The following is a 24,859-nucleotide window of genomic DNA, read 5'->3' on the forward strand; positions in this document are numbered from 1 at the left end:
TTTTTCTTTTCTTCCTTTCTTTTGTCTTTTTTCTTTTCTTTCTTTCTTTTTTTCTTTTTTCGTTGAGACTAAAGTTCGATCTAATGTCCGGAGTGGAAATCTCGTGGCAATCCTCCCGCCTTGACCTGAGTGCAGGGATAGCAGGCATGAGCCATCATGCCTGGCCCAGGGTCTTCTTTACTGCACAGATAGCTGATTATTTAGAAGTCCACTGAAGTGTTCAAACTTCTGTTCCGTCTCCTCACTGAAGGCGCCACCTGGAGAGCAGGCGTCAAGGAGACAGAATTAGGTACAGGCTCAGCAGTGACCCCAGTGAGCCTCCCCCAGGGTGGCGCTAGTGAGCTCTCGAGCCAGGAACTCGGCAGGTACTGTGCCAAACTTAGGGTGTTTAAACAGACATTGCCACCAGGACTGAGGCCTGACGTATGCCAACAGAGGCAAAAACTGCTTTCTTTCTTGTTCCCCAAGAGAAAAACTCGTCATTGGTAACAAGGCAGGAGAGTGCTTAGCAGCAAAATCCAATACACAGAGCCCATGAACTGAGGCCTACATAGTTGAGGTCACAGGAACAGTGGACTGATGGCCTTAGCTCCAGCCTTTATATAGACCTAGGCTCTGCTCTTGCTAGGCCGGCCGGTTCTGCACCAGCCTCTCTCCTTGGCCAGGACTGTCTGTGAATACCCAATCCCCACCCAGGGCTTCCTGCATCTCTGGCTTTCTTTCTGAACTAGGAATCTGATGCTGGCTTCACTCCCAGTGTCTCCCAGATTAGCTGCCTCTGGTTCCTGGAGAAAGTAGGGCAGCTGTGTCCCGTGTCTTCAGCACCCTGAGGAGGGCGGGGCCACCGAGGGAACGTACCCACGTGACAGTTGTACATCCAGATGCGGTAACCATCGTAGCGGCTCCTGCACTTCATGATGTTGTTGGAGAAATCTGATTCTGGCACCTCATAGTTGGGGTTAATGACAACCTGGAGGGAATCAAGTCAGAGAACACTGCATCTCCCTTGCTGGCCATCCTCCACTCCAGAGCAGAGTCTGCGTGCCTTTAACAATATGGCTGGGTCTTCCCTAAGAGACGCTGTGCAAACTGAGGTCATCTGGGTCTGATGCTGTATCCTGGCGTGGTAGGGGCTACTCTGGAAAGCCTGTGTCTGGCCTGCTAACCACAACCTACCCAGGCCATGTGCCGTGTGGCTCTGTCCATCCAGACAAACTGGTAAATGTCCCTCTCTGGGGTGGCCTGATTTTGCTTTGATTTCTCTTCTCCCTAAATCCTGGCTGTCCCCTCAGCCCCACCCACTCAACATGGGGATGAATAGCACTTCCCACACTAAGGTCCAGACAGTTCCCTGCCCATTCTAGTATCCCTGAAGCATGAACATGAGTGCATCCAATTGCAACCTGGGCTCAAGTCAGGTTCTCAGGGTGGGTGTGGCCCACACAGGAGCAAGGCTAGGCTAGGATGAATTGTGTGGTCTCCACTGTCCTCCCCACCCTCAAAACCAAGCTTCCAAAACATAGGAGCATATAAGGGAAGTGGATTGAGGTCTCTGTATCTGGAGGGGACAAAGCAAGGACCTCCGAAACCCATCTGCCCACCCATCCCTGCCTCTGAGTGTGTGCACCCCTGGTCACTTCCTCCCTTTGGGAGTCCTCTTCCGATCTCTGTTGTCTGTCACACAGTAAGCTCTGTTGTCTGTCACAGAGTCTAGCTCTTGTGTACTGGTGACTTACAGTCCAGGGCATCCAGAGTTATGTGTCATTAGAATCACTGCCATAGTCCCAAGTCTACCCATCTGTTGATTGTACCGCTTAGGGGACAAGAACACCACACAGAGACCTGTGTGGCCTGCATTTGCCTAGCTATGACATAAGGATACTAATAGTGTCCCTTTACTGAGAGAGTCAATGGGTTGATACACTTCCTGGCTAGAGGCCAGTCTGGGCCACCAGAGACCTTTAAACACTTTCAGCAGATATGATGATACACACATTCACTCTGCTGAGTGACAGCAAGTCGCCAGTATGAGCCACCAGGCACTGCATACATGTCCACAGCCATGAAAGTCCACCTTTAAATAAGAGCGCTCAGCTCCCAGGCCCGTTGTGGCTCTGGGCTTGGCTTGTGGCTAGAAAGTGCTTGGCTGTCTCCTTTTCAAAGCTGAAAGGGCCCAAGGACCCTTTCAAAGCACCCTGTGGTTACTTCTCTGCAGGTGTTGGCTCTTCAAGGGAGTGTCTAGCAGTAGAGACTGTGGGCTAGACCGTGGGCTGGCTGAATTCCCCACGAGGAATGCTTTCAAGGCAGCAGAATCCATTTCTGGTCACACACTTTGCCATCCCACTGGGCAAACTGGGACACGCAACACCATGGGGCTATGTGGAAGCGAAGTCTCTGGAGGCAGGAATGCAGCCAGGTGCCAGGAGAAAACTGGGAGACAGTGTTTCTCTCCCCTGCCACGTGGGCCTGGCTGGAGTACGCCACAACTGTCTGCAGGAAGGCGGAAGCCAAGGCTCCCTGGCTCTTCCTTGGGGCAGGGTTGTTGGGAGCCCTCCCAAAGCAGTTCCCTGGCCAGGCTGTCCTTAGACTGATTTTCTAGCCTGACGGATTCACTGATGGGCATGGAGATGGCCCTTTTGCAGATCCTCCTGAGGAAGGAACATTGCAAAGCTACAGCATAACGCAGCTGCTTTCGACCTCAGTAGAACACACCAAAGCAAGGTGTGAAGACCAGGGGAAATCGGGATGGTGGCTGAGGGGGAGCTGGAGATGTGGGTTGCCTCAGAGTTCATGGAACTGATTCCTGACTCACCATCTAAATTAGCTCAGAGATAGGTTTTGATTTCAAGCTCCGGAGGTTAACTGAATTATATATGACTGTCTCTACATCTTGGGTTGCACTATGGGCTCCCATCATGCCCTGCAGACCCAGTATCCCTCAGGCCCATGTGCCTCAGGTATGATGCTTGTCAGATAGGATGGCCTCTGATTGTGGCACCCTGCCTGGACTCATGAGTTTTGCTTCTGGACACCCACAGGAAGGAGACCGAGGAAGTCGCTTCTCTTCAAGCAGCCCCCACCTCACCTGGAATAGGTAGTCTCCAGGGGGCACGTCGGTGATGTCTATCCACTGGCAGTCAATGTCATGACGGTACATGTCCCAGCAGCCCATGGTGATGCCTTGTTCCCCGAAGTTGGCACACTCGTAACTCTTCTGAATGTCTGTGGGTGGGCAGAGAAGAGCATTGCCATGCACCTATGGTCCCCACCTCACCCCTTCTAGCCAACCAAGCCTCCCAGCCTCGTTCCATTCCATCCTTCCCATGGGGGTTTCCGACGCCTTTTCATTTCAACAGAACCCTCTCGCTCAATTTCCTGTCTGCACACCAGCCTTCCCTCCAAGCCAGGCTCAAGGTCCTCTCAGCCACAAAGTGCTCCCTGGCCAATCTGGACGAGGCTGGCATTCCTGTAAACTCCTCAGCCTGGGGTAGGGATGAGTGTCGTGCTGATCTGAGACATTGGTCCCTCACAGATGGTCTGCCCACAGTACTCATTCACAACCTCTTTTCTATGTGATTTTATGATGTCAAGAGTGGGCTACGCCAGGGTCTAGAACATCATGTGGGCCATAGGCAGAGGACGGATATCTGTCCTGAAAAGGTCCTTAGTGTGTCAGAGTGGTAGGTGTCCTATCAGGCCATCACAGAAAGGTGTGATGACCTACCCGAGGCAGAAGCAGAATATGTGCATGAGGGTCAGGGAGAAAAGTTGGGAACATCTCAGGGCCCTAGAGCCTGAAAGGGGAGAGGTTGATATTGGGATACCAGGAGGCATGGTCTGTAACAAGCAGAGAGGCAGAGGCATGAGTCAGGCTCAAGTGACCAGACCTCACCTGGAAGCCATGCAGCCCTCTGTCCACCAGTTAGAACAGCCCTGGGGACAGACAACTTGAGAACCACTTTCCCCAGCCCAATGTGTACCCATCGAAGGCCCCAAGAGTTGGCTAATAAAGGCCACATGGATACCCAGCAGTGGCCAGAGTAACATGGAGAGGTGCCTGGCCTAGCCTCCGTCCGCCCGGACTGGGTTTGATCCGGTGGGAGTGTTTGAAGTTCCGTGAAGCCCCAACCTCCCCCTGCAAACATACCTCCCTCACACTCTGTGTCCTCCAAGCAGAAGCTGGCTTTGTGACCCTCAGCCACCTTGGTGCCGTTGAGGCTCAGCAGGTCATAGTAGGTGAACACTTCCATGCTGTGGTAGTGCCTGGGAGCCAGAAACAGGGCCCAATGTCAGTGTCTAGAACCATGGCTGCCTGGAAGCAGCTTCCTAGCTGGCTTCTGGGAGAACCTTGAGGCAGCGGGGGCCAAGGGTGGCGGGGAGAGAAATGAAGAAAGAACTAAGAGAGAAGGGAAGACTGTGACTTGGAGCAGAGGTGTCAGACATCTTGCCACGCCTTGATCCCCTCATCAGGAGTGGGGGTGACATAACTTAATGGGTAGGATGTTGGGGGTATCGGTGTGTACAGCTGATAGCAGAGTGCCTGGCAATTTAATCAGCCCAATACAACAAGCTTTTTAATAGGTAGGGTCCTTCCTGAGTGCCCAGCTGGCTCTCAGCCCACTCCCACATGGAGTCTTTCTCCAGATTCACAATAGGTCTAACAAACACCCATGTTATTAAAAGCTTCTTTGCTGGGGGGGGGGGCGCGATTGGGGCATTATAGACTATTTGGAGGCGAAGCCTGTGAGAATCTTAGGTGATGGGGAACAACAGGCCCTAAAAGGGATTTCAGGACCATAGTCCCTTTCTTTCTTTCTCTGCTTCCTGGTTTCGGGTGTGTTTGCTCCTATGCACATCCCCACACAGAGGTGCTACCATCTGCTACCCTTGGACACCATGGTGTTGAACCTTCCAAACTATGAGCTAAACAAACCTTCATAAATTAGCTTTTTTATTGGCATTTTTTAAACTAGTATAAACCTATTACAACAGACTAATTTTTAAGATTTTTTTAAAAGTAGGACTAGAGAAGGAAAGATGACAAAGGGGGTGGGGCAGCAATCACAGGGAAATAAGAGTCACTAAGAAACAGGGTGTGTGCCAAAGAAGGACACACATGTACCCTAGTGACGCGTGAGCACTCTGGTGTGGGAGAGGAGGCCTGGGCTTGGCCCGAGAGCCCTGGGAAGGGAGCAGCAAGCCCGTGGTCCTCAAACTGAGCAAATCAGACAGGAAGGGGAAGGAAAAGGGGCTAGAAGGTTTCCGGGATGGAGAGTGGGTGGTCTGCGGGGAGGGACATGAGAGCAGCTCAGGAAAGAACATCGCTAGAGCTCTGGAAGGGAGTCAGCTGAGGCAGCGCGTGCACAAGCCGGGTGCAGTTCCCTTGGCTGATTGTTTACAACGGTCCACGCCATCACTTGAGAGAAATTGAGAACAGATGTGCTAAAGAGTGACGCATCTGGTTCAGGAATAACAAGGAAAGCTGTGCTACTGAGGGTTGCCGAGGGGCTTTCAAAAGCATCCATTATGCAGGCTTAGGACAAAAGAGACCAGGCTGGCTTTAGCCTCATCTCCACCTGCCGTGTGTGTGTGTGTGTGTGTGTGTGTGTGTGTGTGTGTGTGTGTGTGGTACCTTCAACTATTCTATCACACTCATCTCCTATTCTTGGGACATTTAGTGTAGGAAGCCTCTTAAGACCACTGTGGGGGCAGAAGCCCTAACTTTGTTCATGCCCAGCCCAAGTTTCCTCTTTGGTAAAACAAGAATATTATTGCCAACTTCAGGGTGATGTAAGGTCCAAATAAGATAAATGGCGTAGAGCTGGGGATGCTGCTCAGTTGTTAGAGCACTGGCCTAGCACGCAGGTTCGGTCCCCAGTACCATATAAACAGGCATGGTGGCCTGTGAACCCGGCACTGAGGAAGTGGAGGTAAGGGCATCGGAAGCTAATGGTCATCCTCAGATAACTGAGTTTGAGCCAACACAGGTACAGGAGAACCCGTCTCAAAAAAATAAATAAATAAAAGGACAGCCAAATGAGGCTGTAACAAAGGATGTTTCCAGTATTGGCCGAAGGCCTTATCGTGGCTCCGCCCATCCGCAGTCACAGCTGTGGTATTCAGGGCTCCTGGGGTCCTGTCACCAGCTGGCCCACTGGTGTAGCAGTCTGGAGCTTCCTCCACCATGTGAGCAGGAGAGGAGAGGGCAGTGGAAAGGGTTTCCAGAGAGGAAATTAGAGGCTCTTTTCTTCCTCCCGAGTTTGTTCACGCTGTATAAATAATGTCAGAAGTTGCTAACTTGGGCTCCCCCAGGTCATTCATGTTTCTGGGTAAAATGGAACTGGGCCAGGGCCAGCGGACAGCCCTTACAAGGAACATTTTGTAGCAGATGAAGTGATGACTCCGAGGGAGTCTATTTTGGCTCCCTGCAGGGAGCGGATGAGACATGAAGTCTGACTCACGGAATGAAAAATGTCTGCTCCCTCAGAGAGGGGCTTATGTGACTTGCCGACCGGCTGGAAAGATCGCAGGGAAGTACACTGATGTTCCGTTGTCTAAACAGAATGCAGACGGTGCCACAGACGGGCTGTTGTGAAGTGGCCTCCCGGAGTCAGAGCTGTTTCAGTCTGGATTTTAGTCTACTTTAGCTTCGGTTTTCTTCCTGGGAATGCTTACTGGGAGGAAGCCATGGGCTTTGTGCCCTTCTGCTTCTTGCTGATCTCTGTCGTGGAGCGTGTCTGCTTTATCTCTTAGATACGATACTCTTAGAGGCCACAGGTCTCTCCTAGCTGGTCTGAGGTAGAAATGAGAGCCATCTAACCTCCCCTAGGCCTCCACCCAGGAGACACTGATGGGTACTGGGAAGGCAAGAGGGAAAGTCTTGGGCAACCCAGTGGTCCTCTTAGCAGCTCATAGTCTAAGGGTGGACTGAGCCCTGGGGTGGGCACCGGAAATTGCCGGCTTGAGAAGAGATCCCAGAATACTAAAAACGGGAGCGTGGCATTGTGCTTTATAGCATTCTTATATTTGTATGTTTGATGTCCCCTCCTGTGGTTCTGGGAATACTAACAGCTCTACTGAGCTACACCACCGGCCCTCGTTTCCCTTGAGACAGGGACAGAGGGGTTCAGGTTGGCCGCGGACTCACTATGTGGCCCCAAATTCATTATCCTGCCTACGGAACACTGAGATTACAGGCACAGGCTGCCAATACAGCTTTTTGAAGTCCTTGTAATCTGGATAAAAAGAAAGTTGACCTTTACTGTGGGGCTCCAGGGTTCTGTGTCCTGAGACCTGGCACTCCCCTGGAGATGTCCTGCTGGATGGCAGTGTAGACGGAAGACAGACACAGTGTGTTCAGAGGAAACTGTACATGTCTTGATGGACTGTCACTATAGATTGAAGAAAATGTACTTGGGTGTTTTGCAGTCCTATCAAGGACAGCCATAAAAGACAGGGGTCCTTCTGCGGGATCTAGCTCGTCATCCACAAGTGTCAGGCCTACTGAATGGAGAGATGAGGGCCTCTAGATGGTTCAGGGGGCATCATTACATCTTTGAGTTCTGACCCTGGAGGAACTACTAGGCACATGATGGAGGCAGGCTGGAGGGGCTGACACTCCCCCTCTTTGCATCTGTGCCATTCCTGAATCCAGGGGCTATCACCTGCGCAGGGACCCATGCTCTTGCTCCCCCAGCTCTCTCCACTCCATCCCACTGCGCCCTGAGATTCCCCAAGCAGGGAAGAGCAAGCCCCCAGGATACAGTTGACTGCAATGAGGGTCCTGAGGTCAACCAAGGGCACCATAAGTGCATCTACAAGCACAAATCTTTATGTTTCAGCTTCGTGTCTTCAAGAGCATCACTCTGCTCCCCATTGGAGCATTAATGAATGCAGAAGTGGCCATTTTCCCATTCACATTAACCTGGCCAGGGCTCTCTCTCTCCTGCATGGCTCCACTCACGGCTTCAGAATGTTTGTAAACTGCTGAAATGGAATGTCAGTTCTTTTAGAAACAAGTTTCTTGAGTTGAGGAAGGGCCAGGCCAACTTTCAGGAGCCTCTGCAAGGGACCTAACAGAGCTAACGTCAGCTCCCCTGGAAGGTCTTCCCAAAGAGCCTGAAGAGTACCAGACATAGTCTCACGTTTGTGCTCCAGCACTTTGGAATTGGGTCAGGAAGAATGGGAGTTCGAGGGCAGCTTTGGCTAGACAGGGAACCCAGGGTGGGCACTGTCTCAGGAAATGCAGTAAAAACAAAACCAGGGAACCTGAAGCCATCGCCTGGAGCTCTGGAGACTGAGAGAATGTGCGCAGGTCTCACGAGGATCCTTGGATCTTGCGGTCATAATTATATACAGCTGTGCCTACGCTGGCCATCCCTCATCGAAACTGCAGCATGCTACGTTAGTTACGAAGATATGGGGCCAGTCCCTGGGCACAAGGACAGGAGAGGGACTATGCCATGGTCACTGACCAAGGGCACAATGCAAGTGAGAATACGACCTTGAGGGCGTTACCTCCATGTCCAGTTGACAAGAAAAAGGGTCCTATTTTGCTCGTGTTTTTCTCCCCTCCCCCCTTTCTCCCCCAAACCATTGATGGAAACATTTGTAGGCCAAGGAGAAAAGAGGCCACAGGAAAAGTGGGGAAGGAGGGTCAGAGTCCCTGGGACTCCAGATCACAATGCTGCCATGGTGACACCATACGACTATTCTTAGAGAGGAGACTGAGGCTCTGAGAGCAAGCAGATGGCACTTGGAGGTTCCCACCATGTAATCTTGGGTGGGCCACCATATGCAGGGCTGGGAAACAATTACCTTCCACTTATAGATCCATAGGCAGAGTCAGCCCCTGGTTCCCCGCCACATGGTCTCTAAGGGAAACCAGGCACGGAGACTGTCAAGACTTTAATTCTACTCCAGTTTATACCCTGGCGAAGACAAAGCGATTCCTTGGGCCTTTTCAACCATCAGCCAGTTGTTTCAAAGGAAAATCAGAGGCTTAACTGGGACTGTAGCATTTTCTTTTGGGATAGGTTGTACAACTCTATCCTCAAACTGATTTAAACGTGAGTGGGTCATGATTTATGACATGAGAAAGAAGCAAACCATAGGGAGACATCTGATGAAACTTTGGAGGAGCTAATAGGGAGAGCAGCACAGTTAAGGGAAGACGGGCCCGGCAGAGACCCCTGAAACGGTAACTCCTTAGGCTATCTGCGGTAGTTACATGGAATTCAGTGGTCTGTTACTTGGAATGGCCAAATGTCAGTGCATCTGCCTCTGATGTAATTGTGACCTCAGAGCTGGAGGGAAGCCTGGAAGGAGCTTCCGGGCTCTGTTATGCAGACCTGTGGGGGTCCTCAGCCAGTTCTGGCATTCAGCATGCTCACATCTTGCTGTAAGGGTAGATACACCCGTTAGGGGCCTCACTTTGAAAGACAAATGTTTCCTGCCATAGATGGAATACTTGAGCCCAGAGAAGAGATCTACTAGGAGTTCATGGGCCTCTGGGGGAGGGATTCCCGGTGGGAAGAACAGCAGCTACTTTTCCAACAGCGAGCCCGCAGTGTCCTCTATCTGCCCAGACTGAGGACAAAATGTGACCAAGCAGTGACAGTGGAGTCTGAATTCGATTACAAGCCAAGAAGAGCAAAGGAAAAATAGGAGGAGGAAGAGGTCCTGGTGGCTTCCACAGGCCCCGGTGGGCACTGGCTGTAGGACTTCCCACTGTTCTTCTGTCCTGACCCAGTCTTTGCAGCACCTGGATCATAGCCACAGATGAACTGGAAGGGGGCCCACAAGTCCCAGCAGCGTGGCCCACTTGGCCTAAAGTCAGGCTGCTGGTCAGGGACTTGAGCTTAGCAGGCTAAGACCAGTTCTCATGACTGAGACCCGGAGCTCCTCTCTCCATACCCCTCACCCCGTCTTCCTAGAGATATTAAAAATACCGAGTCAGGAGGATGACCAGGACATATTAGAAATGGCAGTGGTTGAGCAGAATCATTAAAAGTATAACCATATGTATGCAAATGCCATAAGAAAACCCATTCTTTTGTAGGTTGACTTTAAAATTTAATTCAAAATAAACCTCACACTGGTATGCAAAATATATTTCTAACGAACGGAGGGTCCAAGGCTCCAGACCCGAAAGTTCTCTGTAGAGAACAAATGTATTGCGCATGCCCTTGGACACTGTGGACTGAAAGTCCCTGGAGGGCTCCCACATTCAGATCAGCATGTCTCCTAGGGTCAAAAGCGCTCCAGCCAAAATTCAGGGACTCAGCAGAAGGGGAGCAGCCCGTGAACTGGGAGTGGAGAACGGCTTCTGGAGAAACAGATTACTCTTCTACCTAGATCTTGGATCGTTGGCCTTCTTAAGGTGACTCTGGCATTCTAGATCCCTAGTCTGGGTCCTGAAGAACACCGGGATGGGTAGCTGACCAACGGAGGCATGGCTTACCTGTGGCAGTCATGCCAGATCCATGCGTGGCGGCCATTCTTGGGGCGGAAGTCGGACTGGCCATTGTTGTGGATCTGGGAGGAGAAGCGCAGGAGGCGGCGGTAGCCTGTGGTGGGGTTGGTGTGGATGGCAGAGGCTGAGAGGCAGTTCTCCTCCATGGCGCACTGCAGCAAGAACATGGGCCTGTCCTCCAGGTAGGCAGTCTGCTGCACAATCTCTGCGTTAAGTACCAGGTCAGGCGCAGCTGGGGAAGACAGACATGGGTCACAGACAGGAAACCCTTCCAAGGGCACCCCTGAGAAAAGTGCCATCATCCTGCTCGTCCTGGAGCTGGCCTGGGCTCCTCCTTGTTACCTTTTTGTCACTCGCAATGATATTTTCTCTTTTCCAGAAGTCTTCTGGACACCCCCCTTCAGCTACCAGAAATATGGGTGATGGACACAAGGGCTCCTCCTTAGGTCATTTTCTCTACTTTCAAGTCCCCCAGGCTCCCCATAATAAAAAGCAGAATGATAATAAAGGAGACCCCACTCACCCTTGGTGGGACTCTCTCTCCCCAAGCATGCATGCGGATTTATGGCCTACTAATGCCCTGACCCCAAAACACATCTTGACTGTCGATGTCTAAACACTACCATGAACATTCATTTCATGGTTCTGTAATATTTAATTCACCCCCTGCTTCTAGCTTTTAGGGAGGCAATACCTTGGCTGCTTAGAAGTTTTCAATGAAAGGCAAGACTGTGATCGACATCCTATAGTCAGCCTGCTCCTAAATTGTGTGGTGTGTGCGTGTGTACGCGTGTGTGGTCTTTAGAATATGTCTCTGACAGAGAGATTTCTAGGAGAAAGAGCAGCATGATTTCAGCCTTTGAGGCATATGGCCGAACTTGCCTTCTCACAAGCTTTTCCTGTTCCCCTTCATCACAGCATGGCACAGAGCTTGTACGGGAAGGATGCTGTCCATGTTGTTGGGGATGGAGGCCTCTTTCCGCCCATGTGAACTGAGGCCACCTGAGAAACACGGCCTTGAAGCACGCTTTTCAGAGAACAATTCACGACAACCTCCTAGGCCTAGCTTCATAAACTGCGGGTTGAGAACCCCAAATGAAGTTGTGTAAATGAATGTGGCAGTCTTAAAAATTCGGGGAACAGTAAAACATTTCTGAATATACAATGACTGAAAATTGATTTGACAATCAAATGCATAGGGAGGCTGAGGTGCCTCTGGCCGTGCCTGCCCATGTTGCATGAAGCGTGACTTCACCACCGCCTTCGTTCTGAACGCTCAGCGCACACACTTTCCATTGTGGATGTCACATATGCAACACCCACGAACACTGCATTACCAATTATACTGTCAAAGTACTTATCAACTCTTATGCATCAACATTTATTTCTTTGTGCAATAGGCACGTTGGAGACTGCATGGGAGAGTGGAAGCAGAGGCAGCATTAGCCTGGCTAGCGGGAAGGAGATCAAAGAGCCGTGTGCCTTCCCCCATCCCACACGCGAGTCTGTATAATACATACAATACTGAAGGAAGGTGGTCATGGGGACACGTACAGCCATGGTGGGGTAGAGGGAAATGCAACAGAGAAAATGCTGAAAGGTAGAGATGAAGATAGATTGTATGTGTAGGGCGGTGAGAGTCCACCACCCAGGAACCAGGTATCCAATTACGTGAGTCTACAGGGGCCATTCCATTCTTATCGAACCACCATAGGTGGGAAGACCTACCCTAAACATGGGTGACACCATTCCATGCAGAGTCCTGAACTGCATGGAAAGAGAACTCTAGCATTCATCTCTCTCTGCTTCCAGATTGTGGATAGAATGTGACCAGCTTGCCTCCTCCTCCCCGCTCCTGATGGAGTGTATCCTTGAAGTATTAGCCAAAATAAACTGCTCCTTTCTTAAGTTGCTTTTTGTTTGATTGATTTTTGAGATAGGGTTTCTCTGTAGCTTTGGAGCCTGTCCTGAAACTCACTCTGTAGAACAGGCTGGCCTCAAACTCACAGAGATCTGCCTGCTTCTGCCTCCTGAGTGCTGGGATTGAAGGTGTGGACCACCATAGCCCAGCCTCTTAAATTGCTTTTATCAGGCATTTGGTACTTGTGGTAGTTTGAATGTAACTGTCCTCCATGAACTCATAGAGAGTGGCACTTCTAGGAGGTGTGGCCTTGTTGGGGTAGGTGTGATCTTGTTGGAGAAAGTGTGTCACTGTGGAAGTGGGCTTTGAGGTCTCCTATATGCTCAAGCCACGCCCAACAGCTCAGTTCATTTCCTGTTGCTTGCATAGCAAGAGGTAAAACTCTCAGCTCCTTCTCAGCACCAAGTCAGCTTGCATGGCACCATGTTCCACCATGATGATAATGGGCTGAACCCCTGAACTGTAAGCAAGCCCCAATTAAAGGCTTTCTTTTGTAAGAGTTACTGTGGTCATAAGAGTTCCTGTGTTTTCATAGCAACAGAAATCCTAACTAAGACAATACTAAAAACAAGAAAAGTGACTGATACACATTCCTTAAACTAATCCTCCCTTTTCCCCTCTTTACCATGCCATCAGCCAGGACCTGTGGTTGGGGAATAGGACCCACAATCCACTGTGCTTTCCTCTCCTGAGCTCACACTGTGGGAAGAGTAACTGATGGTGCCTTCAACTCCAGAGAACCTGGGACAGGAGGGAAGCCGGAGAGGCAGGCAGCCCTTGGGAAGCCTTACTTTCTGAGCAGGCGACTCCAGCGCCGAACCGCACTCCACCCTCAGGGCAGGTCACTTCCTCGTCGTGGCGGCAGTGTGCCAGGGACAGCTCTGTCCCCGAGCACTTCACTCCACTCATGACCACTTTGTTGGCAAAGACGTTTCCGTGCCAGTACCAGGTCTCCTGAAGAAAGCAACCAAAGAGGTCACAGTATGTCAACTTCCGGCTCGACAAAACCCTCAAGGCTTTACGATCCCATTTTCCAGGTGGAGACAGATGAGGCACAGAGAGCCGTTTATCTCAGCTGGTGACGGGATGAGGGGGCATCTATGACTAACCCTGGGTTTGCACGAGAGAAGAAGACCATTCACATATGACAATAATTGACTATCTTACAAAATTCAGCTCCTGGATTTAATTCTAGGAAAAGCACTTTATGGGATGCTGGCTGAGGAGCCCCCAGGTTTATGATGCTGAGATTGATTAAGCTCCTTCTAGCTATGGAACTTCAAAACACTGTTAGCATACACTCTTATAGTTCAAGAACTTCCCAGTAGAGAAAATGGGTGTGTGGGGGAGGGGCAAGTAAAGAGCTTACAAGAGAACCTAAGAACCTGCATGCTCTGAAGTTTCCAGGGTTTATTTATGCATCAACTTGGCTCAGTGACAATAGCCAGATCGTTGTTTAAACACTATTCTAGATGTTTCTGTGGAGGAGTTTTTAAGTTAGATTAATATTTAAATCGTTGATTTGAGTAAGACAAGTTGTATTGCATCATGGGGGATAGGTCTCATTCAGTCAGTTGAAAAATCTTACAAGGCAAAAAGACAGGTCCCTTTGCGAACAGGGCAGAATGCCTTTGGACTTGAGACACAATCTGAGCTGTTCTTTGGGGCCACAGCCTTGTACAGTTTAGCCTTGTCAGCTTCCCAAATCATGGGAGCTTATCTGTCAAATCAATCTATTGACTGATGTTTAGATACCCAGTTTCAGATAGACTATAGAGATACAGAGTTGGCCCTCTCTCCTTAAGTTCTATAGCCATGGATTCACAGCCTTGGACTGAAAAATAAAAAAAAAAAGAAAATATCTTAAAATGCCAACTATGCTAACCATGTATAGTGTTTTTTTGTTATTTTTACTGTTCCCCAAGAAGAATAATACCATAACCATAAGCATAACATTTATACTGTGTTAGTGATGACAAGCCATAGAAAGACAAGGACCTTCAGGGGAGAAGTTGTGTAGATTCTAAAGGAACACGGAACCATTTCATAGGAGGACTGGAGCATTGTGGAGATTGGTACCTGGGGGGGGGGGTCCCCAAATGTATCTACACCATATTGGTTCAGTTTCCCATAGAATCTGAACAGAATCCCTCTAATCCTCCACAGGAAAAACCTATGGCTCTAAGCAGAGACAGGGCTTGTCTTAGGTGGCTGTTTAGAACCCCAAGCTGAGGCCCAAGTGTCTTGGGAATGAGCTGACAGAGAAGAAAGACAGACAGACAGACAGCAGATCTGTCACTTGGAGAATCAAGTGTTGTGTGTGTCCAGCTTGCTCTAGGGGGTTAAGTTCCTAGATGGTGTCTCTCCTGGATACTAGAATGATAAGCTGCAGACAGAGAACACAAGGATCCCTGGCTCATGACTCAGCCCAGGTCAGACCATAGGAGACAGACAAGCTCAGCAGGGATGCTGAGCTCCTTCCTCAGAAGGAAGAGGCTATATGGGACCAGGAGGGAGAGTCAGGCCAGCAGACAAGATGGACCACAAAGTCTTGTCCTGCTTCATGGCAATACTCAGAGCTGGGACACTGAGGAATACTGATCCTTCGTTCACAGGTGGGGAAAGCGGGGCACAGAGGAGTGGGAACTTTGCCCCAGACTATCATGCAGGAATGGTACCAGGAGTAACCAGGGCCTCTAGTCCTGTGCTGTCTATGACTGGGAAGCAGAAATGAAGACCAGAATGACCTTACTGGATCTCTTGAGTCACTAGGTCATTTGAGAGTGGTTCTGGCAGGAAGGTGCAGCCAATGTGACAAGAGTTCAGGACACAGCCTGGAGATTTGCTAGCATATCAGTAAAAAATGAGGCAGAGACAGCAAGGAGGAAAGGGTTCCTTCACAGAGGGCTTCGAGGAAACAAACTAAGTCATTTGGAGTGGTGATCCTCATGCTGGGTGCTCCCCATGTTCCTCGAAGACCAAAGGTCCTTCTAAAAACAGCATACAGGACACTTCAGGCTCAGCCTGTGGAGAACCCCAACATGGAGTGGTCCAAGACAGCAGTAAGTGACTCAGAGATGTCCAACCTGCAACCAGTAGGTACCAGGCAATCTCAAAAAAACCACTATAACCATGGATGTTGCAACCAGTGGGCAACAGGCGATCACAAAAAGCCCCCCGTAACCATGGATGCTGTTCAACACAAAGTCAAAGGCCCACTTAAAACAGTATGAATTTTCTCTGTAACGTTTTCGTAACTTACAGGCACAGCATGAACTTTGTAGGTGACAACATTGTGTCATGACGTCAAAGGGCTGGGCACACCTGGAGCCCCTTATTCTGTAGCTAGATACTGAGACTGGGATAGGAGAGACTTGCCCTGAGCCTTGGAGCTGTCAGGCAAGGGGCTATGGCTAGAATAAGGTCTCTTGCCTTGGTCCAGGGGTTGCTTGGCTGTGTCCTTTCTTAGCGACTGGGGAAAGTTAGCTGATGAGAAGAGCTGACTAACGATGGGAAAGGCCAGGCTGGATGGAGAGTGGGCGAGGCTGTTAGGCCTGGGCCACTTACCTGGAAGGCATTGCTGGCAAAGCCCAGGCCGAGCTGCCGGCAGACCACCATGGCCTCCACAATGCCCCAGTTCTGGCCGCATACAGTCCCCCACACAAGGGACCCGTTTCTCTCTGTTAGTACCTCCACTCGGCCCTCATAGGGGTTGCGGCCTCCGTTCAGACGAAGCTGTGGATATCAAGAAACATGGTCATGAGGATGGATGGAAGAGTCTCCCCATATTACCATTAGCTCCAAGCCAGGTGGTCCTACTTGGCCACCTTTGGATCCAGAGCATCCTTATGAGTCCCCCGAGTGTGTCAAATTATGCCATCATGAAGTCAGTGAGGTCTCACCCAGGTGTCTGGACCCCATGCTGAACACCACTCTGTTGGTAATGTAAGTGCCTTCTAGGAGGTGACAAGAATTATGTGTATAGCATCAGGATTCTGCCGGATCTGTACACTCCCTCCTAGATACTAGGTACCACTGACCACTCACGGAGTCTCTCACTGTGCCTCTTTCCTCCCAGTGACCAAGGGAATGAAGGTTCACTGTAGCTGGACAAACAGAACCCAGAGCCATATGCATAAACCTTAGGGAATGGGATCCGGATGTGGTTTAGTTGGTAGAGTGTTTGCCTAGAATGCACAAGGCTCTGGGTTCTGTTTGGAGGTGTGGTCTCAAAGGGGACAATTAAGGTTACATAAGACCATATAGGAATGCTATAATTCAGCCAGACTGATGCCTTTAGAATGAGAAAAGAGACCCTGGGGATGTAGCAGGCACAGAAAGAGGTTACATAAGGACAGTAAGAAGGAGGCTGGAAACAGGACAGACCAGAGAAGCCCCCAGAAGACACCAAGACCTGCAATACCTTGGCTTGGCCGTATTCTCCTGGCAGACCCAGGAAGAAACCAATCTCACTGGTGAAGCTGACAGTATTTCATTTTGTCACCAGAAGCAGACCTATAGTGAAACTTGGATGCTTTGGTTCTTTCTCCTAGCATGGATGCTGGCACACTTGGGAGTCCCATGCCTGGCTATGCCATGCCTGGCTGGCCGTTACAACTGAGGTTGAGCTCAGACAGTATAGCCTCGAACCTGGGCCTTTGGAAATGAGAGAGCTGTTGGCAGTGAGGATTCAACACTTCTGTGGCAACAAGCAGGCATCTGCTCTGACACGGCTCTATCTACAGACCACCAAAAGCTTCTGGAAAGCCTTCTTTCTTTGCCTGAGGTCTCTCACGTCCCTGAGCTTTGACTCATCTGGAGAATGACTCAGCACATAGGGATGTAGGGCTGGCCATGGGTTGCAGCGTTAACAGGGTTCCCTTAGCAAACTTCTAGCAGCTCCAGATGGCAGGTTTCCCCGTGTGTGCATTCCTGTTACCCGAGAGGAATGCACAGCCCAACTGCCTGTTGCTGGCAGGCACCTAGGGCACAGTTAAGGACGGAGAGTTCTATCAGGAGGGCCTTGGCACTCTGGTGTCAGGAAAGGACTGCTGTCTTGTCAGGAACCCGCCACATCTGGTGCCGTGATGTGTCTGTTTAAATATGCATACAATATTTGCTCTATGGCATATGTCACATAGCACCCGACAAACTTAAGGCACAGCGGGGAGCCTCATGTAGGAAATCCTGGGTGTTTTGTAGCACTGGTTAGGCTTCCTGTAAGACAAGGAGGTGGAGGATTCTTCTCTGTGAGCAAGGTCGACAAGCATTGCACCCTGCCTCGGGAAGGGTGGTGCCTGTGTCTCCGGTTGCAAGTCTGCTGACTTCCTTCAATTCCTGTTTATACACCGCTGCCGGTATTATGTTCACACAGTGTTCTGCAGACCCGCCATCCGTGCACGCGGTGCCTCTGAGCCTTCGCAGAGGATCTATGCCAAAGGTGTCAGGTGTGGTAAATTCTGAGCTGCCCCTGTACCACATGCCTAGTCCCAAAGCAAGGGATTATCCACAGGGAGATGTCGGATACCTGCCACACCAAGAGCGGCATTTATGTGTTTGTTCACTTGGCACACTTAGAAATGCTGACCGGCAATGACATTGACAGTTGACAGCGGCAGAGCAGGTGTCAAGAGTTCATCTTAGAGCACCCTTGCATACCTAGGAGAGTCCTTCAGAGTGAGGCCACCTGCTCTGCATTCTTTGAGGCCTCAGCATCGCAGGTGCCTCTGGGCATGCCACCTCCTCACCTTTTTCTGGAAGCCCATGATGGGGATGTTGCATCGCACACCAGCGTCTTCCTCGTGGCTGCAGCCCTGCGACTCCGTGTTGAGTTTGCAGTCTATGATGGACTTCTCGGTCCCCGTGCACTGGACCTCGTTGAGGTGGATGGGCCCAATCCCTAGGAAGGGAAACAGGATGCGTGCTATAAAATCACCTGGAGGATGTTTCCTGGAAAAGGCAGGAAAGGCCCTAGAAACCAGACTCTGTCTATTCCACCTTCAAAACTTCCAACTGTGGCCCCTTCTCCCTGGAAGAAACTGGTGTGTGTGTGTGTGTGTGTGTGTGTGTGTGTGTGTGTGTGTGTGTGTGTGTGTGTATTTTGCCTTAAGTGCAATACTAAATTGCCAGGTGACCTTGGCCAGATCACTTAGTGTTATGGTTTGAATGTAAACTGCTGCCCACGAGCTCATGGGTTCTGGTCACCAGCAGGTGGCGCTATTTTGGAAAGCGTGTGAAAACTTTAAGAGTTGGTGCCTTGCTGGAAGTAGTGGGTCATCTGGGAGTGGGCTTCGGGGGTTTGAAGGCCAGGCACCACTTCCTGTCTTTTATTTCCTTTCTGACTTCAGATGGATGCCATGTGACCGGCTGTCACATGCTCTGGCTGCCATGCTTTTCCTGCCATGATGGATTATATCCTTTCTTAAATAAACTAAGCCCAAATAAATCCTCTTTTTCTTAAGTCCACCCCCCCCGGAGGTATTTGGTCACATCAATGGGAACAGTAACTCATACACCCAGCCTCCCTGGTCTTTCTCTTTAATAAAGGAGTCAGATTAGGTACTGGCGCCTTTACCCTGCAGCTACCATAGTCTAGGTACTTAAGAGTCTGAGAATATGATTGCATCTGTAAAAGTCCCTGCAGGAAACATGTAGCCTACACAAACTAGGAGGTCTGAGTCAGAAAGGGGGCCATTTTAAAATCCAGTCAAGAATGGGGTGTAGGGAGTATACATCACAGGGTAGTTAAGAACTCAAGGCTAATAACACTGGGGCTTGGACACAACCCTCTGAATGAGAGAAGAGCCAATAACTCACTTAGGAGAGGGATGAAGAGGTGAAGACCCCTGAAGACAGCTGTCTCCCTCCGTGGAGAGACATAGTGCCCATGGGGACTGTCTAAGCCTCTCCCCTCTGGTCACCTCCAGTTTTCACCAGTATCCCGTGTTGGCCAAACCCAACTATGCCTTGAGGCACTGGGCATCGTGGTGAGGGTGGAGAGCGAACCTAGAAAGGCAGACAGGAGGAGTCATGGGGCAGGCGACATGGAGATGGTACTAGGAAGCTTGTCTTTCTGGGGCTGGGATAATGAGAGTGAGCCTCAGCCATGAGAGGAAGGGTACTCGGGCCCCTCAATTCACACCCAGAACTTTCCTTTTCAAGCATGATGAACTTCCCAAAGAGTCATCTGCTTCGTCTCTCGCCCCTTTTCCATACGGCTACTAGAAAATTCAAAACTACCCATGTGGCTATGTTTCTGCTGGAAAGCACTCGTTTGCAGAGCTGGAATGTTTTGTCAAGTGTTTGTTCAGTAGACCATACCTGTTCAACTGGAGTGTGTCCCCCTCTTCCTGGAGTGCCTCCCTCCCTTGATCACTCCTTGGACATCTCTGGGCATAGACTCTAAGGACAGAGGCTAAGGCATGATGTGGGACAATTGTCTATATTCTGTCAATCATGTTTTAAATAAACGCTGATTGGCCAGTAGCCAGGCAGGAAGTATAGGAGGGACAACTGGACAGGAAGTAGAGTTGGGTCAATGAGAACAGAAGAATTCTGGGAAGGAGGAAGCCCATTCCTCCCCAGTCCTGTTCAGACACTGAAGAAGCAGGATGTGACCTGCCCCACTGAAAAAGGTACTGAGCCATGCGGCTAACATATAGTAGAAAAATGGGCTAATATAAGTTACAAGAGTTAATAAGAAGCCTGAGCTAATGGGCTAATCAGTTTTATAACTTATGTAGACCTTCTGTGTGATTCTTTGGGACATAACAACTGTGGGAACCGGGCAAGACAGAAACCCCAACAAGCAGGCCCTGATACAACAAAAGCACACAGGCCTATCGCTCACACTTGGTTCACTTGTTGGGGAAGGTTCATGTGTCAGCAGACAGCTGGGAACTGGGTGGGGGGTAGTCCTAAAGTACAGAGGGAAGAGCCGCCATTATATGAATATCCACCCTGGTGATGCAGAAGCCAGACAGAGCCCCACACATCACCTATCCAGCTATCTTGTTTTACAGTGAAGAAGCTCAGGACCAGAAGGTTCTTCGAGGTCACAGACAAGCAAGTAGCCAGGCCAGGGTGAGGACTCAGCCTCTGCCCTTTCCCTACCCATGGGTTTAGGTGTGGTTTCTTGTTCCATCAGCTAGAGCCAGGACTCAGGAGCTGACCCTATCTGCTCTGGGGCATGTCTTTTAATGAGACTTTTCCTTTCCTGGCGACTATCGTCATCCACCCAACGTGGCAGAAGGCAGATAAATCTCCCACAGTGCTTTGACAGCCGACATCAAAGGCACCCAAGCCATCTTCTTCCTAGAATTCCTTAGGCAACTTGTAAACCTTTGGCTGCTCTGGGCAGGGCAAAGAATTAGGTCACACAGTCCCTGCTCATGACACATGGAATGTCCGTGTCATCGAGGGCTTGTTTATGCCTCGGGAAGAGTGGCTGTGGTCCTGAGGACCTTAGGAAAGCTCAGACCATGTGGATCAACCAACAGAGGGGACCATGGAGACACTGAGGCACCTGACTTCTTCACTGGGACCTAAGGGGAATGGGTTGCTGTGTGGCATAGCAGGGACTGCCAGGTGACACCATATGCTGATGCTGCACCTGTCCCCAGCCACCTACCCTTTAATACACATTTGGTACAAGAAAGGAGCAAATGTCATCAAGACTAGTCAGGGAGGGAGGCAGTGTCAAAAAAGGAAGCCAAAACCATAAGAGTTAGGCAACTGGCCAACTCTTAGGTTCCCATGAGCCTCATAGTCCTCCTACGTGGGACCAGAGAAACTATGTTTCCCTCCAGCAGGGCAGGTCTATGACCCCACGACTTTCCTCAGTTCACTCCCAGGGCAGCTGGGGGTGGGGTCTGATGCAGGACAGTCAAGCAGATGAACTAGAGTGGATGAGCTGCGCTGCTAGGCTATGAGAGTTCTGGGTTCTCTAATTGAGCGGGAGGTGAAGGTCAGCGGAGATGCTGGCATCCTGGCAGAGAAAGCCACTGTCGTGGTGTTCAGGGCCTGGGTGAGCAGGAGCTATCACCTCCTTCAGGCTGCAACTGGTGACCTCACCAGACTCCTTTCTTTGGCATGATGGCTCCATTTGCAAGAGTATAGGTTACCTCTTGGAGCCCAGGACAGCGGTCCTCAACCTTCCTAATGCTTTAATACAGTGACCCTTTAATACAGTTCTGCGTGTTATTTGGTTGCTACTTCATAACTGTAATTTTACTACTGTTGTGAATTGTAATATAAATATCTTATATGCAGGATATCTGATATACTACCCCCAAGGGGGTTGTGACCCACAAGTTGAGAACCACTGGCCTAGGACATCCCATACCTGTCTGTAGTCCAAGACCCATCCTCCCTGCCATAGCAGTCTGTCTATGTACTGATCAGTGCTGAACAGAGTCCCAGAAAGACCAAAACTTCTTTCCTTTGAACACAGTTCTGCAGGGGTAGATTTGGCATTCACAAGGCTACTGGTCTTGTGGAAGGCTCCTGATGGATCGGGGCTTTCTAGGCTGAGCAGTTTCCATGGACTCACCCAATAGGGGGTTCTAGTTTGTTCTGTGGCCAAGGAGACAGCACTGCTCCCAGAGTTTCCCTACCAAATGCCTCCTGTACTTTTGCTCTTTCCTCACATAAACGACCTGCTCAGGACACTTGTTGAAAATAAGCTCCCTTATCATAACTGTCTCCTGACATCAGAGAGGGCTGCCTTGTTTCCTTTCTCTGCTCTCAGGAGCCCAGTATTGGCGAGGTGGCACCAGGGTGGACAGGCAAGGTGACAGTTGGTTCTTTTGTGTGCAACTATGCTTGATGGATCCTGAGGTCCTTTCCTGGAGGAAGGACCTGGGATTCTGGCCTTCCCACTGGAGCAGCTGAGAGTACGGAGCAGGGAGCTGGAGACCTGGAGACCTGGTGTGTCCACTAGGTGCTGTTCTATTGTCTCAGTTTACCCATTCATCCCTCTCTAGGTGGCAGCTCCAAATCCGTCAGAAGGGGATTTGGTGGGGAGGGGTGTTCCAGGGTCCCCTAGTGGATGGGCAAGGGAGGAGTGGAGTAAGTTGAGTTTGAGGGGATCATGGCCACCAGTTGGGCCCAGGTTCCTAGGACCATGTTTTCCCCTGAAGAGAGATTCCTACCTTCAGCTACGCCATTCCTTACCTTGCCCCAGCCGGGAGCCCGTGACAGCCTCTTTAGCAGTCCCAAAGCCCAGCTCTCGGCAGACCACACTGGCAGACACCAGGTCCCACTTGTCATCGCAGACGGTTCCCCACTCTCCATTCTTGAGCACCTCCACTCGGCCCTCCCCGACCTGGGCTCCACCTCGCAGCCGCACCAAGGGTTGCTGGAGAGACACACGGTCCTGCTGAGTGCAGAAGTGACATGCATCCTTCGAGTCGTCGCTGCCCGGCTCCTTTTTGTCTCCCGCAGCCATGACCCAGCCAGATCCCCATAGCTCTGAAAACGCTCAGCTGGTTGAGTGTCAGCTGGCAAAAATTTCTCATGTAGCTTCTCATGGGCCTCTGTGCTGGACCACTAGGAAGGCCATCCAAGACCCCCATCAGCTCATCACCCCTTCCCAGGCTCAGCGCCTAGATTCCACCATCAGCCGCATCCTTCTGCCCCCAGCTCAAAAGCTTCACAACATTTAGATCTACAGAGAAAAGCTTCTACCATCCAGTTTCACAGATTCCACGTGAATCTTTATTTTCTACTGCTTATATAATAGAGCTTTACAATCTAGCCCTGCAGGGAGGTCCCTGGGTGAGAAGCCAAACGCACGCGGTAATTCTCATAGAGGGAGACTACAGGAAGCGGCAAGACAGAGAGTGGAAACATGAGGCCCTATCAGGAAAGACAGACCAAATCAGGAGATGTTTGGGAGGCTGCAAGGCACAGGGAGTCTTCCTAGCTAAGACTAACCGCTGCCCAAGCCCAGAAGATGCAGCCTATCTAAACATCAACCGGGCAGAGAGGGTGGAGATGGTAGTTTCCCTGCCCCTAATCTTACTCACTGTCTGGAAGCCTCAGTCCCTTCTGGGCCTTCTGGAATTACACAGGAGTAAGATCCATTCCCTGCCGGTTTCATGAAGTCTGTGGATTATGTCTTAAAGAATGGGGGTTGGCTTCACCTCTCTGCACAGGCTGCTGTGCCTCAGTTTCCATGTATGTGTACAAACCTATGTTTGCATGCCCAATGTCTGCATGTGTGCACATGTGTGTGCGTGGGCATGTGTGTGTGTGTGTGTGTGTGTATGAGTATGTATATGTAAGTTTGCAAGGCCGAGTCACTGCTGATATTCATCAGAGGGCTGTGCAGCCTTTGTAGTCAGACCAGACCAGAGCCTTGGTTCTGCTGTGACTTAGGCAGTCCTCAGCCTGTGACTTCGTTCAGACCGTGATGAGGCAGGCTTGCCTGAAGGTGACATATTTCAAGCATTCAAGCCCTCTGCCACCTTGAGAAACAAGGTACCAAGGAAGAGCCCCCCCTCTATTCTGCAGTCATCTCTTGCTTCCCCACAATGACACCTTGGGGCTAGCCTTGCTGTGACACCACCCACACTCAGAGAGTCCCCCAGGGCCTGCTGAGCCTGGCACTGGCAGGACGGGTAAAGGAGGGCGGGTGAGTGCGAGACACTCAGTGGCTCCCGAAACTTCCTTCCTTCAGAAAACAGAGCACAGTGAGGAAAATGACAGACTCCAACCTCAGTTCTCAAGAGAAACGTGGTCTCCTTCCCAAGCTCGCGAGTGGGATACGAGGGGCCCCTCACACTCACGTGGAGTCGCCATCCTGACCACAGCTGGACGGAGATAGACTATCAGCCTAGCCACAGGGGCCAGACAGCCATCCAGCTGGCCGTGCAGCGAGGACAGAAACCAAGGAAAATATGAGGTCAGCCTCTCCCTTGGTTCATTGCTTCGGTATGAACTTGACTGCTTTGCTCCACACAGCACAGCAGAGGAATTCCAAAACAGTAGGATCTGGAACTCTGGACGACAGGGAGAGCTGGGGGGAGGGTAGGGGGAGGAGGCAGGATGGGGCCAGCTGGACAAAGGACAGGGGACGTGAGAGTTCAGGGCAGGGGCAGTTTGGGGCCCAGGAATAGCTGAGCCTGTGCCACAGGGCGACAGGTGTCTCGTAAAGGCACATCTCTGCACTCCCAAGGCACCTTGAAGAGACCAGGAAGGCCAGGCTTATTGTTTCCCAGAAGAGCCAGGAAGTTAAGAGGTCCCTCTAAATGATCCTGACACACTGGGCTGGGCTCCCAGCATGCATCTCACGCCTCACACACTACTAGGACTTTCATTCAAACACCTCCGCCTTCCCTGATTGCTTCTCTCTGTGGGGCATCGCAGAAGTAGGAGAGGAAAAGAATAAGACAGGAGGAAGAGAAGGGAGAGGAGACTTATTGGTCTGGGAGGCGCTTCTGCTGTTCCACCAACTGCCTCCC

At 50.7% G+C, this 24,859-nt stretch overlaps 1 protein-coding gene across 1 annotated transcript in view; it reads right to left on the minus strand.

Annotated features, from left to right (window-relative positions):
* Loxl2 (lysyl oxidase like 2) overlaps nucleotides 1-24,859 on the minus strand; it is an 80,164-nt gene continuing 55,305 nt past the window's right edge. Inside the window, exons 6-14 of the mRNA XM_005355453.3 lie at nucleotides 22,569-22,752; nucleotides 18,143-18,294; nucleotides 15,963-16,130; nucleotides 13,187-13,349; nucleotides 10,463-10,706; nucleotides 4,148-4,263; nucleotides 3,086-3,222; nucleotides 859-970; nucleotides 1-257 (exon numbers count right to left, since the gene is read on the minus strand). Coding sequence (XP_005355510.1) covers nucleotides 178-257; nucleotides 859-970; nucleotides 3,086-3,222; nucleotides 4,148-4,263; nucleotides 10,463-10,706; nucleotides 13,187-13,349; nucleotides 15,963-16,130; nucleotides 18,143-18,294; nucleotides 22,569-22,752 — 1,356 coding nt within the window. The 3' untranslated portion in view covers nucleotides 1-177. The remainder of the gene's footprint in view (nucleotides 258-858; nucleotides 971-3,085; nucleotides 3,223-4,147; nucleotides 4,264-10,462; nucleotides 10,707-13,186; nucleotides 13,350-15,962; nucleotides 16,131-18,142; nucleotides 18,295-22,568; nucleotides 22,753-24,859) is intronic.

The sequence above is a fragment of the Microtus ochrogaster genome, chromosome 17, assembly GCF_000317375.1.
Source record: "Microtus ochrogaster isolate Prairie Vole_2 chromosome 17, MicOch1.0, whole genome shotgun sequence".
NCBI classification, from domain to species: domain Eukaryota; kingdom Metazoa; phylum Chordata; class Mammalia; order Rodentia; family Cricetidae; genus Microtus; species Microtus ochrogaster.